The 17548-nt window shown below is 36.9% G+C and overlaps 2 protein-coding genes across 7 annotated transcripts in view; one reads left to right on the plus strand and one right to left on the minus strand.

Moving 5' to 3' along the window:
* LOC124380766 overlaps positions 1 to 10734 on the minus strand; it is a 34227-nt gene extending 23493 nt beyond the window's left edge. For 3 of the 6 annotated variants that reach the window (XM_046842016.1, XM_046842018.1, XM_046842012.1), the window contains exons 1-3: positions 10596 to 10734; positions 7801 to 7860; positions 7356 to 7440 (exon numbers count right to left, since the gene is read on the minus strand). The gene's annotated coding sequence lies outside the window, so the exon portion shown is untranslated. Of the gene's footprint in view, positions 1 to 7355; positions 7441 to 7800; positions 7861 to 8132; positions 8229 to 8532; positions 8648 to 10595 lie in introns of all 6 variants that reach the window. The other 3 variants (XM_046842013.1, XM_046842015.1, XM_046842014.1) reach the window with 3 other exon arrangements.
* Positions 10735 to 10924: 190 nt separating this feature from the next.
* kcnt1b (potassium sodium-activated channel subfamily T member 1b) overlaps positions 10925 to 17548 on the plus strand; it is a 93323-nt gene continuing 86699 nt past the window's right edge. The window contains 3 exon segments of the mRNA XM_046841656.1: positions 10925 to 11773; positions 13997 to 14042; positions 15496 to 15663. Of these exon segments, the coding sequence (XP_046697612.1) occupies positions 11743 to 11773; positions 13997 to 14042; positions 15496 to 15663 (245 nt within the window). The 5' untranslated portion in view covers positions 10925 to 11742.

A 17548-nucleotide genomic window follows, 5' to 3' on the forward strand; every position in this document is an offset into this window, starting at 1 on the left:
GTTTATACGGCTCATGTTGTCCTTATAAAATTTCTATTCAGGTCAGTAATCTTGTAAAGTAAAGTCCAGCATGGAATGAAAGAAATATTGTCAGTATGAAAGTTTTACTTTTCGTTTTTTACTAGGTTGTATGTTTGGAATTTATTTTTATTAAAAAAAAATTTTTAGTTTGCATTTGCTTACACACTTAATTATGTGACAAATATTTAAATGTTGTTTACAAAAATACATTTATCAAGGCAAAAGAAAATATCCACCGCATCATGTACTCTGCTTTATAGATAATTAGCGTAAAGCCAATGAAATTTAAAATGTCTCTGCTACATAAAGATTGCAAAGGGTATAATGTTACATTCGGACCTTCAGCAGCACTGAACTGTCATGCATGGGTGTGGTCAAGAGATAATGCATTTATTATTGCTCCCTAGTGTAATTTGTGAAACGATGAAGAAAACAGTATGTGAGCTACATGGTACAGTTGTTAAGATGGCTGATTAAAGATTGAACATTCGGGCTGTGCTGACAGGTAATGGTGTGTTTGTGTGTAAGTGCATCTTGTTCTTATATGGATCTGGTGATGGGCTTTCAATTAGCAACCTGAACCCCGGGGTTGAGTTTTGATGGTAAATGAGAGCCAAGGGATACAATTACTCAAACACACAAACTCAGCCTCCTACTCTTGAGTCTCCTGGCTCTGTGTCTGCATTTGATGAGAGAATAATCCAATCATCTAATGGCATCCTGATCTGCTCCTTGCATGAGCAGAATTTTTTTCCAACACTGCAGACCTGATGTAATACAGAAATGTGTCATCACAAAGCCCACGCTACTGATTTTCATTTATTTGAATAAATAATAAAACATTCAAATTATGCACTCACCAACCATTTTATTAAGAATGCCTATTTATTAAGAATGCCTTTAAAATGGACTGAGGTAAGTGCAAAACTGTTCTGCGGTTTGACAAAAGAATTCAAATTTGAAATAATTTTTGGAAACCTTGGATGCCACGTCCACTGGACTAAAGAGGAGGGGGATTATCTGGCTTGCTATCAGTGATAGTTTGGGGGTGTATTAGTACTGGAATTGAAAGTTTGCACATCTGGAAAGGCTGAACGGTGTACTGTATATGCAATTTATAGAGCAACAAATGCTTCCATCCAGACAACATCTTTTTTGGCAATGGCCTAATGCATCTTTCAACAAGACAATACTGCATCTATTATAACAGCATGGATTTGTGGTAGAAGGAGAAGTTGAACTGGCTTTCCTGCAGTCTAGACCTTTCACCAATTGAAAACATTTGGTGAATCATGAAACAAATGAATCATATGACACAAAGACACCCCAGGACTGTTGAGCCGAAAGAATACTGTATCAGACAAAAATGGGACAATCTTTCTCTCCCAAAACTCCAGCACCTGGTCTCCTCAGTTCCAGATTTATACAGATTTGTTAAAATAAAAAGACATGCTACACAAGTGCACAATGGTAAACATACCACTCCTTTTATTTAGATGTTCTATGTACTATTGTGAATAAATATGGGTTTATTAAATTTGCTAGTTATTGCATTTTTTCATTTACATTTTACACAGCATTCCAACTTTATTTGGATTTGGAGTTGTACAGTATGTTGTAAAATTTGCACAGAATGTTAATGTTAATTAGATTTACATTATGTGTATTTTAAAGACAATGCCTTTAGGATGAATAAATAAATAATTAACACCATTCATGAGTACTTTCACAATAAATGCACAGAATGCAAACGGTTAGAAACACTAGCCATCAGTTTGTGTAGTGTGGTTCTGAATATTGATGGGTGGCAGAGTGTCAGGAAAAGACATTTGATTTGCTGCTTTGCTTCTGGCCATAAGCCCAGGGAAGCATACAAATGTAACAGGTTCTCATGGTCTCACAAGGAAAAAATGAATGAACCAGTGCTGGGTATATAAACAGAAGATAACACAAACTGACAAGACCTCCAGATTGACCTCATGCTTTATTTCCCGTTCCTAAAAAAGTCTCTTTCCCAATCAAAATCTCATGAGAGATATTTTAGTGTGAAGACACTGTATCTAAAATATTAAGTTTAGAGTCAAAGAAAAAAAAAAAAACAGTTGGGGAAGTGGCATGCTGTATGGGTGGTAGAGATATACAGCAAATGCGAGCGGCACCAACACTAAGCTACAAAGCCTTATTGTGTAACATCTGGCTCTGTATTGTTGTGCCTGAACTAAAGATAACAAATACTTCACTAACGTACCATTACAGGTGCTATCAATGAATAGGTAAACAAATAGAAATCATGCCAATACCATGTATACAGTATATTGTAAGAATTACAAACAACCATGTTTTCCAACAGCTACTTCACCTCATGAACCGTGTTTCGGTTCATGTATTTAATATTACGTTAGTTATTTTATATGTTTGTTTTGGGATAAACCTTGTTAATTAATTTCCATACTTACAATTGCTTTCCGCCTCATTATGTGCGATATGTAAGTAATTCCCAAAATGACATAATCCAGAGTTGCTGTAAAATCTCTCTGATGATGCAAGAAAGAAAGAAAGAAAGAAAGAAAGAAAGAAAGAAAGAAAGAAAGAAAGAAAGATGTATTTTCTTTAAGGACACAGTCACTCCTTTCACTGTCATATGATTTCTTGCTCAAATCCTTACCTTTAGATCAATCGCTGTCCAAAACCTCACATCTCGGTTTAACTGAACTCAACATGCATGTTAACCTTTTGTTAACAACTGCTGAATCTTCTTCTTCTTCTTTTGGCTGCTCTCGTTAGGGGTCGCCACAGCGGATCATCCGTCTACATAGCCCCCTGTCCTCTACATCTGCCTCTTTCAAACCAACTACCTGCATGTCTTCCTCCACCATGAACCTTCTCTTTGTCCTTTCTCTTTTTCCTCCTTCCTGGTGGCTCCATCCTCAGCATTCTCCTATTGATATACCCCATGTCCCTCCTCTACACATGTCCAAACCATTTAATTCGGGCCTCTCTCACTTAGTCCTCAAAACATACTACATGTGCAGTCCCTCTAATATACTAATTTCTAATTCTGTCCATCCTCGTTACTCCTAATAAAAAATCTCAACATCTTCAATTCTGCTACCTCCAGCTCCACATCCTGTATTTTACTCAGTGCCACTGTCTCTAAACTATAAAACCTAGGAGACCTATAGGACTACAATCCTATAAATGTTCCCTTTAACTCTTGCAGATACTCTTCTATCACAAATCACTCCTGCCACTCTTCTCCACCCACTCCACCCTGCCTGCACTCTTTTCTTCACTTCTCTAACACACTCTCCATTACTTTGCACTGTTGACCCCAGGTACATGAACTCCTCCACCTACTGCACCTCTTCTCCCTGCAACCACACCACTCCACTGCCTTCCCTCTCATTCACACACATGTACTCTGTCTTACTCCTACTGACTTTCATTCCTCTTCTCTTCAGCGCATACCTCCACCTCTCCAGGCTCTTCTCAACCTGCTCCCTACTCTCACCACAAATAGCAATATCATCCACAAACATCACAGTCCATGGAGACTCCTGTCTGACCTCGTCTGTCAACCTGTCCATCACCACTGCAAACAGGAAAGGGCTCAGAGCTGATCCTTGATGCAGTCCAACCTTTACCTTTAACCAGTCTGTCGTTCCTACTTCACATTGCACTGCTGTCACACTGCCCTCATACATGTCCTGCACCACCCTCACATACTTCTCTGCCACACTTGACTTCCTCATACAATACCACAACTCCCATTTCTGCACTCTGTTGTACGCTTTCTCTAAATCCACAAACACACAATGCAACTCCTTTTGACCTTCTCTATACTTCTCCATCAACATTCTCAAAGCAAATAGTGCATCTGTAATGCTCTTCCTTGGCATGAAACCATACTGTTGCTCACAGATGGTCACCTCTTCTCTCAGCCTGGCTTCCACTACTCTTTCCCATAACTTAATGGTGTGACTGATCAACTTTATTCCCCTGCAGTTACTGCAGGTCTGCACATCTCCCTTATTCTTAAAGATCTGCATCAGCACACTCCTTCTCCATTCCCCAGGCATCCTCTCAACTTCCAAAATTCCTGGCATTACTCCCTTTCCATATGGTCTCCTGAACACACAACATATCTACATTTCTCCTCACCATCGTATCAGCTAACTCTCTCCCTTTACCAGTCATAGTACCAACATTTAAAGTACCAACCCTACACTCCACTCTCCTTCACTTCTCCTTTTCCTGCTGTCTCTGTAGTTGTCTTTTTCTTCTCCTTCTCCTCCTTCGACCAACAATAGCCTAATTTCAATCAGTGCCCTGTTGGCTAACAATACCTGTGTCTCTCCTTGGTAACCTGAAATTCTGATTTGTGATCCACAATATTAAATTTGTCACGTTTTACGCTGGATGCCCTTCCTAACGCAACCCTCCCCATTTATCCGGGCTTGGGCCCGGCACTATGAGTGCACTGGCTTGTGCAACCATAATGGCTGGGTTAACGACTGATAAATAATCTGATGTAAACACTACAATTGTCATGCTGAATTTTTCCTCTGAGCTTTAATCAATCATTTGACATAGAAGATGCTCAAGTTAACTATTACACATTGTTAAGAACCTTTTGAGGCCATCCATTGACTTTGGCACTCTAAAAACTGGGACTTCTAAGAATAGCTCAAATAAAAATACTCATGTAGTTCTGTGAGAAGGTTGATTGAGGGAAACTCCCATGACTCTCTGAAGGCTACTTTCCGAACTTGGCAAACCTTAGGCATAGTAAATAAACAAAAATTGTAAAAAATCCAAAGCCTGGCAAAATTGTGAAAGAAATTAATATGGTATTAAGTAATAATTTTGTATAATAAGATATATTTACTGTAATGAAATACCATGGGTTATGTCAGTGTAGTCTTACAATCATGTCTGGTCATTTCTTTTATTCTGTGCTGCATTTTTCAGTGGAAAGGAGGGAACTGAGTGAACCGTACCACCAAATACACCCCCGGACAAAAACCAGACTGTGTTGTCTATCAGGACTGGTCGTATGTTGCTGGAGGCTGAAATAAACTCTCATAGGAGTCCTGTAGTGTGGTAAAGTTTGACCCTGACTCCATTATGTACACCCCAATCCACCCAATCCAGGAGCAAGGGACATGTATGACACAATTGTGTCATCAGCAGTTTTTCTGAAAGATTATTTCCCCACATTTGCAATACGAGAGACATTATGCGCATTTATTGGCTTATGAAAGTGCCGGAATGGAAAATTGCTTCTGTGTAGGTTTGTCACTTGAATGGCAGGTAAATGCCTGGTAAAGGGTTAGTGCAGTACTGTGTGTTACATTTCTCATTAATAGCTCATTAATTCTCATTAATATCTGATGTCTCTACTGGTGTTTGTCTCATCCAGTCTCTATACTACAGAGACTTACAATTCTTATGCAAATACAGTACATAGATGTTAGAGATAAATAAGGAAAAAATGATTTTGTATAATGTTAGAGGAAAAGTGTGTGATACCTTTTAAACCACAGTGATTTGCCAGTGACTGAATGTTATACATTTATTAATATGGTGGATTTTTAGTAATTTATAGTCCAAGATAATTTAAGGTCCATTCAGATTGGATTAATTTGGTGAAGTAGGGTAATGTAATTATTATATCTGTGGTAATGAATATTGAATCTCTAGGCTTTTAGTTCTGTCCAAAACTTTAATGTTTGACATTTTCACAGACTATATATGAACAATGAAAATATTACAACATATTTGACCTTCTGTAAAATAATGATAAAGAAATTTCTCCATGCTGTATATACTTATATTATTGTTAGATCTCCAGTTATAATGATAAAAAAAAGTTGGTAAGCTGGATAAACTCAATCCAGACAAATTTATGACTTTCTTCTTCAAGATCTCAAGACACAGAAACATCATTTTCAAATACCAACATTTCTCTTGATTTTTTACAAAGAATACATACTGGTCAACATTAAGAAAGCAAGTGATTGTCTTGGAAAGAATGATAGCAATGAAAGACAAAATCAAGTCCATCTATGGAAAAAGCATTGCAAAAGCATGCTGACCATCAGCTTTTTCTGGGAATAGAAGGAAGTTTCTCTGAAGACAAGTGTGAGAGAAAGAAAGAGCCTATTGCATACTTACTACATAAGAGACTACAATAAATGTTTAACATATTCTTCCACTAAAACCAAACCAAAATTTCAGTTTCAAATGAGCAACCTGCATACATGTTATATAGCCATAATGATCTGCAATGATTATGTGTATGTATAAAAGAAATGCTTACACAAACACTTTATTGTATTCTAAAAAGATGCATGAGTTCTGACCATGCCTTCAACATGAAGATTCTCCCATCTCTGTGACTAATCCACAGATCCTCTAGAAACATTACCCAGCAGACATGCAGTATGTACTCTTGTAATGGTAGTCTTTAGCTGTTCTTATCACATAGCCTCATTTACATTTTTTTAAATGATAATAAACCAAAACAAAAACACAACTTGACATGTTCCTCAAGAAACCAGACAGTCTGAAGACTCTCTTGTGGTGGAAAAATGATTGACTAGAAACAAACTGTTAACAGTGAAGGTTTTCTCTATAGTAAATTGGATTTCCTTAGAGGAATCTTCATCCTTTTACTGATAATGCTTTATTTATTAAACACATTTGGAACACATTATTCTAATTCCTATTATTTTTTATCATTCTTATTATTCTTAATATTAATTCTAACAAATGTATGATTAAAAGACTGTGTGAAAGTATAAAAACTTTTCATCCAAAGGTGCCAGTGTGCTTTGTAGAATACTTTGTATGCATTTTAAAGTATTGGATCAATTGGTCCAAAGTATATTCTGTATTTGATGAGGAAGATGCAATATGAGCATTCAGAAGAATTACAACATTCTTTTTATAGGTAAATGGAAATAAGTCTTTTTGAATAAAATAATATAACAGGTGAGGAAATGGTCTAATATACAGTTTATTATATGTACCTACCATATGTGCACAAGAGCATAATAGTTGAAGTGCTCACATCTGAACATGAGTCATTCAAGCAATTCCCATTATATGGAATAGAAAAAAACGCAAGCTATGTTTGCTTTGAAACATCAAGTACAAAAGTGTTTCTGCTTCTCCACAATGTACTGCAAAGAATTACATAAAAAAAAGTAAGCACAGATAGAAAAAACACTGTTCTCTGGTATGGGAAAACGAGCATCTGTCCCTCTCAAGGGTATGTTGAAAATGGAAAGCTGTTTTTAGATGGTGCAAAGAATTTAAAGTGAACTTACTTAAGAAATTCCTTTTGTGCTGCTACGCTTTAGCATCATGCTGTGGGCAACGTCAATGTGGCTATGAACTGACACTTTCTTTATTCTGAGGAGAAAATGTGCATGTGACAAAGGAGCCTATGGGAACAGGTGTGTGGCAGTGTGCTTGTATCTTATCAAGTCGATCACAGATGTCTTGTCTGAATTTTATATCAGAGGAAATATCAACACTATTCCCATGATTGAGTTCCAAGGTTGATTTGCCCATTATCAAGGTTGATTACTTTGCCAGGCAACTAAAAGAGATATTTCAGTGTGTATGTGCATCTGTGTGTGTGTGTGTGTGTGTGTGTGTGTGTTGAGGAAGAGAAAGACAGAGAGAGAAAGAGAGAGAGAGAAAGGAGATGTGTAATGGGCCCCAAGGGAACACTTTCAGTACAAATAGAGAGGATAGTGGTGCCAATACCTTGAAGTCGTGAAGGGCTGAGTACTGGTAAATCTCCCTCCTTGTCACATGGATGTATGTCTGAAAGAAACACAAAAGGCTTCTTTTAGGTACATTAAAGCTAGAGGCACTAGAGGGGGGTGATAGTTACATTTTCGCCCATAAAGCTTACAGCAATAGACTCACAGAATCTCAGACATAACAGCAATAGTGATAGTTGGGCGAGACGCATTGACATTTTCAGAATAAATATTAGGAGCTATTTCACTGTAAAGCAACACCAGAAGCCTATTCTGCTCCTGTGAACCTAATGTGATGAGTCCACTACGGGACAATGCTCTCAAATAATGTACCTGTTTGCCTATAGAGGATAGAAATGTGCATTTGTGTCATTTGGACAGCTTATAGCCTTTTGTGCTCACACCCACACTGGCTGTTACTGGACTTGTCTGGTTAAAGTCACATCCACACAAACACAGGGTCATGCTGTTAGCAAACAGAGAATACCAACAACACTAACAGTGAGAGAATACACTTATTTGTTTAACATGCTCATTATATTTATCCTTTAGGGATGATAAATGAATTTGTGTGTATATAATATAAACAGTAGATTCGTGCTCATGATATCCAGACACACATTAATTTAATGCACATTAAATAACCTCTGTTATTAAATAACAGAAACAACAGAAACAAAGCTCTAGGATTATTGAGCTGTGTGCTGTATGCACTGTGAATCGAAAAACCTACTGCAGATTGCACAAAGAGGACCGACGGATTTACATGCTCGATCCAGGACTTATCCTGGATGTAAGATGTGTTTGAGAAGGTTTTATGTGTTTTTCTTCCGAATGCCACCTGCTACCTACAATTGGACAAACAAGCAATAAAAGATTCAATTAAAAGAATAAAAATACTTTAAAGCAATAGGATTGTCATTTTCCACAACTCTAAGAAAATTCATTTAAGAGAAAGAAGTCAAATTTACTTTTCATTTAGCCAAAAAATGAAATAAAATGATGTTCTAGATATAAATACTGCATATAAACATTTTGTGCCACTGCAAAAGATGCTGACTGTTTCTTTCCATTTATTTTGAAGCTTCAATTGCTAATAACAGAACAAAAAATTGTTGTGTCTAAATCATTTTAATGTTATATATTTTTTAAAGATATATTTGTTTATTCTTAAGAACATTCTATGTAGAGGAATAGTGGCTTGGTGGTTAGCATGTTGCACCTCTTCGGTCGAGGGTTAAAAATCTACCGACACCCTCTGTGAGTGTAGTTTGCAAAGGACACAGAGAATTCCACTTGTCTTACACATCAGCTGTAAATAGGTAAATTTGAAGAACATTTTGTCAAGCTGTTAGTACCATCAGACTGAAGTATGACACTTCAGCTACAATGGACATTACTGCAATGTGTATTTGCATTGTTCATTGTTATGGCAGCAGTGAAGTGAGAAAACCGTGTGAAGTGCAGTAAAGTGCTCATCTACCTCTCAGAAGCTTTTGCTGGAAAGACTTTTCTGCATTCACTTTGCTTTAGGCAATGTAGTCAAATAAACTGCTATATACTTTTACAGAAATATTATTTTTATATATACATGCTGCATGTAGATGTTCTCAAATTCTTCTTGTCTGGAAGACAAATCCTCAAGAAATGTTCTTCTTGATGACAATGTTTGATTTATTCTTGGTAATATACAGTAGGTTACTATTTAATCTAAGTAGAAGCATAAGTATTTCCAGAGGTGTTCTTCACTAGTGTGCTATTTCTTTCTGACTTTGTGATCCTGTTCATAGCAGTGCAGTGCAATAGGATTTAGGTGCAGTGAATGGGCAGGTCATTACAACACTCCAGATTGATAGATTGTTTGCTTTCTAAATAACACTGGCAGAGCTTAAACATATGCTTTGGGTCATTGTCTTGTTGTGTGGTGAAGTTGCAGTCCAGATGGAAGTGCATGGTGTTGAGGTATTTGTTGATTGATTATTCCTTTAACCCAGATTAAGTCTTTAACCTTCTCTTCTCTAAAACAAGCCCAACCTATTAAACTCCCACCTGCTTGTTCTGACTGTTGACTGTTAATCTGTTTACCTCTCCTCTGCTGTTCCTCTGCTTACATAAGTTCTACACATAGAGACAAAAATGTCAAAAGAAAAAAAAAAAGAATCTGTCCAAAGAGCTTTCTAGTCATTAACTGCCCAATTCTTGTGAGATTTTGCCTTTGACCATGTTTGCTGCATAAAAACAAAAGAAACATGCAGGTGGTCTTAAAAACAATAAAAGTCTTGGTGTTTCCAAACTTTTGACAAGCACTGTATATAAATACTGCAAAACCATTCTAAATGTTTACAATTAACATTAAGTACAAAATTTGTGTTTGCATCCTGTTTATGTAAAAAACACTGACATGAAAATTGGCACAAAGAAGTTCCATCAGAAGTCTAAATTAGAGTTCACCTGTGCTTAATAAAAGCTATTATATCATATGATCTGAATATAAATACACATGTTTCTGTAAGGTTTCGATTTGTTTAAAAATGCATACCTACACAAACAGTATCATGAAGACTAAGCTGCCAGCAAGACATGTTAAAAATACATGTTTTGTGTTTTAAGAAGATTAAACCCATTATTAAAACATGGAAATAATACAGCACTGATAAAAACAATAAAGATGTGATTATTTAGAGAATGTTTTGAGGTGAAATCCTGGTGTAGAAGCATTACATTTGTAAAACCACAAGCAGTATTTCAATGGGATAATATAAGAGTGTCAGGTTTTATGTATTTTTGTTGTCTTACATATATTTAGGTGTTTCAAGCAGGATTCTCCCCTGTATAAATCCTTCTGGAATTTTCTGTATAAAGCAACAAGCTTTCTCTAAGGAACAATACCAGTTTTTAAACACATTGTAGTATTTTCTCTGCACAGCAAGGGCTGTCCATTAGCTAATTAGCTGAATCAGATGCAAGGAAAACACTCCCTTTGGGGTCTGTCCCAAAAAAAAAAAAAAGAAAATCATAGTTCTCCACAAGATGTCGCTGTTAACCCTGCCCGAGATCCCGAGCGTTTAAGCCAAACACAAGCCTTTCTCCCATACACCATCTACTCTTATCCAGAGGTGACAGAGGCTGAGTCCTAAAATCTCTCCGTGTTTGATAGAATTTAGTGTCCTTATGTGGCTAAGAAATAGAGAGCAATTGGGAGTCCGCAGGGTTTATTTAGTCAGTTCATTTAGCGGGCTTATCCTAAAAACAGTCCAAATTTAGAACACAGGGGGCACTACGCAGGGCGGATACACAGCTATCTTAAGCCTAGGTAGGGCGCTTATAAAGGGAGCAAGCATTCATTTGGATTTCAGCCAGCATCTTCTTTGCTGCACTGAAAGGACGTTGGAGGAAAGACCTTGATCTTTTTATTTATTTATTTTTCGACTTGTTTATCTTGAGGAGAAAAATCCTGGGGTATATATTTTTGTGGTGGACTCTAATGAAAGGGAAAAAAACTTATCCAGAAGCAAAGGATTTTTAATGTAAATATTTAGATTTTTTTTTTTTTTTTTTGCCGACTGCTATAGGAAGAGTTGATCTCCAGTTCAAGTCCAGTTATTCTTACAGTGATAGTCCAGAATGGCTGTATGTAAATCCTTTTCAAGCCTTTTAAATGAGTGATGAGGGAAAAAGGAGGAAGGCGTTTTAGCTGTTAATGAGCAGCAGCTCGTGTTCACGCCACTAGGGTTAGAGAGAAGATGCTGGATGCTGGATTAGACCCGGTGGGTTTTGTGTTGTTTCTCCACTCGGGGTCGTCACCCATCCGTTTCATGCATTTACTCAGTCATCGAGACACGGAGAGGACAGTACGATAGGAAGTCCTCTGTGGACTCTCAAAGCTCCGCATTTTAGAGGAAGATGTGTGGCGCTGGACTCGCCACCAGGACGCTTTATTACAATGATGGGACCGCGCACTCAGCCACAGCCAGGTAACACACACACACACACACACACACACACACACACACTGTATACACTTCTCACATCACATCACATCACATCACATCACATCACATCACATCCTTGTAGACCACAACCGCACCAGATCACTCTCACTCTAAGCTGTACAATTTATATATAACATGTGATAGTTGCTTCTTTCTTTCTTTCTTTCTTTCTTTCTTTCTTTCTTTCTTTCTTTCTTTCTTTCTTTCTTTCTTTCTTTCTTTCTTTTTTTCTTACTTTCTTTTTTAATCCCAATTGACTGAAGTACCCAAGGTGCCCCTTACAGTAACTTGATCCTTAAGGGGCAGCTTGTGTTTTGATCTCAGAACCTCTAAGTTCGCAGCCCAAAGTAATTCCCACTGATCTTCTGGTCACTACAAACCCTGAAGGTTGAGATGTTTTGCTCTGGCATTTGTATAAAGCACAATAGTGCATCACAAGCAGAGGGGAAACAGTTCAGTACCCTTTTATTCTAATGTGAAGCTGACAGAAATGAAATATTATAGAACAGTGTATAAAAAACAAGGATGTCTTTTAGTATTTTTTTTTTTTTCATTAATTTACTCAAAGAACACATTCTATTTTTCACTGTCAACTGAAGGGACTTCTTTTGTTTGTTTGTTTAATATGGATATGGTAAAGCTCCTGTTAATAGTTGTTTTCTTTTTGTTTTCTTTTTTTGAGAACGTTTTTTTCTGCTGGTCACTTGTTTACAACAGTGTACTGGCTTCATATACTCTGAGAAACTGTCTTGGCTGGCGGTGTATTATGTGATGTGCTTTGCCATGAGTCAATTTAAAGTCTATTGCAACCTTGTGATGGTGCCCTAAATATGTTCTTAGTTTGCCAAAGCCAAAACATAACCCAGGTTATAAAAGATTTCTCTAAAAATGTATTTGATTGACTTTTAGGACAGCATGTTATATACGTTTGGATCAGTTTAAGATAAAGTCCATTTTAGACCTTTAAAACTTAATTACAGCAAATATACATTCCTAGATAAAAAAAAAAAAAAATAAAGGAAAATTTTTATTGAACTTTATTTATAAAAAGGACGTTTTTTTCAGCTTTGTTTTTGTTTACTTTTTTAGTTTGTAATTTTTAATCCCCAAATATGATTCAACTCTGCATAAATTGGATAGAGTTACAGATCTCTCGGATCCACAGAAAGCTCAGAGCTCAGAGTTACAGTGTCACGACTTATTTCAAAGGGTGGAGCATCTACTTCTTTGCCACCCCCTGTCATCTACAGATATTATGTAAAAAGTAATAAACAGCCTATTATAAATAAATTATGCATATTAGCCAAGATTTGTTTAGTGCACTGTATCTATGCCTATGAAGCCTATTTGATATAATTTTGCTTTTTCAGTTATTGCATTAATTCCCCCTTCTGGCACTTCTCCCTCCCAGTTATGAGGAAGACACGCTGCAGAGGGAATAATAGATTAAAATGAAAAAATATAACAACCACTGTGGTATTTTCCCCAAGCAATCCAGGCTACATTTTTAAATGAACACCATATATCTGAGTGCTGACACTCAAGCGTTTTTTTTTTTGCAACCGTCAGTGCTAAAGTGTAAACACAATCCACAGAGCAGCCTTGACAACACATTGCTCTTTTGTTTACACCTCTGCCATTAAAGTCACTCTTTACCCACGCTTCACCTCTGCACGCCACACATACACACAAATACTCAAATATTTCTGAGGGCACTCAAAGAAGAACATTCAGAGAATATTCTAGATATTACAGAGGAGCTACTTTACTGCAGTGTAGCCTTTTGCCCAGAGGACAACGTAACAACAATGAGAATTAGTCCTCTGCCTTGTCTTGTTTGGCTCTGAGGTGTAATTCTGGGCTTGTAAACGGTCTATTAAACGTGCTTTCAGAAATGACCTGTAATTATGTAAAAGGCAGGCTGTCTGTAAAAGTGTATCTGAAGGTGCTGCTTAGGAGATATACCAGGATGCTGCTTGGATGTAATTGTGGGTGATTCACCATCAGGCAGACACGGAAATGACCACATCACAAAGTGTATCTTCGATGAAAATTGGATTAATTCTTTGACTGAACATGAGAAACAAGGTCTCGGAAGGAGCTGCTCAGATTTTCTTACTACAATGACAGTTATTCATTCATAAAACAATCTCTGGATAAGGTTGTGTTTTTTACAGAAGTACTAATTATTTTCTCTGTTTCTAGAGGCGAGTATGACTCCACCGCAGCACATATCCAACACTGGTGACAGGTACGCACTTTCACTTTTAACGTGTCCATATATCCCGATCAATCATTAAACGATGGTATACACATTGATCAGCCAAAATATTAAAACCACTGCGAGGTGAAGTGAATAACATTGATTATTTCATTACAAAGGCACATGTCAGGGAGAGAGTTATGTAAGGCATCAAGTAAACAATCAGGTCTCTAAATTGATATGTTGGGGTAAGCAAAAACAGCAAAGCATAATCAGAATTTAAGAGACTCCAAATCAACAGGCTTGGCAGTGTGTTTGCTGTACTGTACCATAACTATGGAAGGACAACCAGTGAACTGGCAACTTGGTTGTTTGAAGTCAAAGCTTACTGATGTGTGTGGAGAGTAAAGGGGGTTGATCACCTCTTCTGAGCCCACAGAAGGGTTACTTTGGCAGAAATGACTTAAAAAGTTTATGCTGGCTATGATGGAAAGGTTTTAGAAAACACAGTGCAACACAGCTTGTTGTGCTGCTACCAGTTGGAGTGCCCATTCTGACCCCTGTCCACAATGGAAAATGCCTACAATAGTCACATGAGCATCAAACTGGACCATGAGGCAATAGGACAAGGTGACCTGGTCTAATGACTCATGCTTTCTTTTTGTATAACATGGATGCTCAGTTGCATATGGGTTTTCCCTTGGACAAGAGATGCCACTTGGATGCACTATGTGCTGTGTAATGCTTAGGGCAATGTTCTGCTGGGGAAACATGAATCCAGGCATTCATGCAGATGTTACGACGTACCTATAAATTGCTGAACACCAAATACCCCTCTTTATGCCAGTATTAATTTGTAATGTGCTCTGCCACATTGCAAATATTGTTTAGGAATGTTCAGGAAAGCGTGAACATTCTGAATTAGCCTTCAAATTCTATCTTACTCCAAATAAGCACCTGTGGGATGTACTGAACTAACAGGTCTCCAGGTCTGGAGGCTTCACCTAACAACATACAGTACAGGATTTTAAGGATGCGCTGTTAACATCTTTGAGCCAGATACCACAGTATACTGAAGGAACTTTCGGGGGTCTTGAGCCCAGACTTGATGGGTCTTGTGTTCAGCCTTGATGTTTTGACATCACTGGAACCTACACAAATTAATCTGTTGGTTTTAGTGTAATGGCTGATCTGTGTATAAAAGGAGTTCATGCCATCAAACTGTTTACAGGAGGCATTATGAACTGTAATTAACAGTGGACATTTGAGAATGTTTAATTTCATGCAGTATGCCATAAGAGAGCAGGATGCTTTAGTAACATATTTACAAATTCTGCACCTCATATGTCACTGTCAGTCACTGCCAGGTCCAGCTGTGTAAAAATTGCCACTTCTTCATTCAGACAGATGCCACACTACTGTATCTCGAGTGCTGCTTGAACAGCTTGTGCATGACATTTGTATAATTTCTCAAAACATCTGTTGTGCTTTCCTCTGTCAGGCTGACTGCTGAGACAGTTAAGAAGAATAGTGTGGGTAACTCTGGACTGATTCTGGACAGCTCGACACTGAAGATGGCTGATGTGGACTCAGAGGTTCCACCTCTTCCACCGCGCTACCGCTTCAGAGACCTGCTTTTGGGAGATCAGTCATTTCAGAATGACGACAGGTACAGTGTTTCTACAGATCACACACAGTGGTCTATGTTTTTATAGCATTTATGAGGCCTGGGTAAGCACAGGAAAACTTCACACAGTTTTGGATATATTTGATGAAATTAACATTGAAGGGAATCATGCACCCTCTGTTATGTGTGTGATTTTAATACACATTTTTGCACGCATTCTTATTATTTGGATAACTACTTGACAGCTGTCTTTATTGTATCGTCATGTATTAAAATCAGTTGCATACTATTGTGTAAAGCAATGCTGGTGTATACAATCTTATGTGACTTTGTATTTGTATGAAAAACATTTTGAAACAATTTGAAAATGTTTTTAAGGCTTAACATTTCTTTATTAGGTAAATGCAGTTACACTCTTTTAGACAGGATACGATTGCAGGTACTGTATATTATAATGTCCCGCAATGGTTTCTAATTGTGCTGTTTGTAAAAACAAATGAAAATCTTGCACTGCATTGCTTATGAATTTGCTGTGAAGAATCAAACGCTTTCACTGTTTCTGACACAATAGGCAGTAATTTACACAGATGGTATAAGTATAAAGAATTGTGCAAAAAATAAAAAATAATTTTTTGCAAGTATCAGGCACAGCTCTTTTATACACTGTAGATGTTTTATGCGGTTGAAGCTGATCACATGCTAAGTGTTCTCATTGTGTAGAGAAATGTGTGCTGAGGGAGCTGTCCTCAACTCTGGTGCTGAAACAACCCTGTTGTGAAAGAGAGAAACTGTACAAGGTGTCAAGGCTGAACAAATCAGGGTTTAAATATCACAGTGTTTGCTGAATGATTCAGATTTTTTTCTGATGGATTTCTCTTGCCTAAATCTATTTTTCTGACTTATTTCAGTGGGATTTATTCATCTGTTGCGATGAATAAGTATCTATCTATCTATCTATCTATCTATCTATCTATCTATCTATCTATCTATCTATCTATCTATCTATCTATCTATCTATCTATCTATCTAGGAAGCTTTGGCAGGTTCACAAGTATTTGGACAGTAACGGAATCTTCTGGCATTTTACCTTTGTATACCACCACAGTATAATTTAATTAAAGTGGTCAACAAGTGATGAAAGTGTACACATTCAGCTTTATTTAAAGGTATTGGCATTAGCGTTATAGAAATTACAGCCATTTACTTAATACATTGCCTCTATTTTTACATTCTCAAAAGGATGCATTTAGACACGATGTGACCATTTGTTCCATTATAAATTTAGGTGGTCATTCTGACACCAACACATTAGTGGTCATATAAATTGTGTTAATCTTTTAAATTATTAATTAAAGCAATCTTTATCCAAATTATAAATACTGAATTAATTAATTATAAATAAAGAAGTGATAAAAAAGTGATAAGAAAGAAATTAATTATTTATTGAATTTCAGAATGTGTAAATTATATCCACTCAAGTTTAAATGATATGTCATTCAGTTTTAAATGTGCTGCCTTAAATGTTTATAATAAAAAACAAATTGCTGTCAGTTATGAATACAGTATTTATTTTCTTGTTAAATTAGCAAAGTCACTTTTAGTACTTTTTTGTTACTGTGACCAGAGGAAACCCAGGTACTAACTTTGTAGCACTTAAATTCTACTTGAACAGAAAGATTCTCATTGGGTTCAAAGTTGAAATTCTGTAGTGCTGATTTTGAGAAATGGAATCTTGTAACTTTGCAATTTTTTGCTTTTTTAACGCAAGTTACTGTGACTGCGAGTTACTGTCTGAATATTACAAAGGTAAAGCAGCAGAGTGACACATAAACATTGCAGCAGATTATTTTATCATTCACGATGATTGCTGATTTTCTCATGGTTAAATGCTCACTTCTGATTTAGTCAAATTGTGTTGAATATTCTG

Source organism: Silurus meridionalis, chromosome 27 (genome assembly GCF_014805685.1).
Source record: "Silurus meridionalis isolate SWU-2019-XX chromosome 27, ASM1480568v1, whole genome shotgun sequence".
Classification (NCBI taxonomy): Eukaryota; Metazoa; Chordata; class Actinopteri; order Siluriformes; family Siluridae; genus Silurus; species Silurus meridionalis.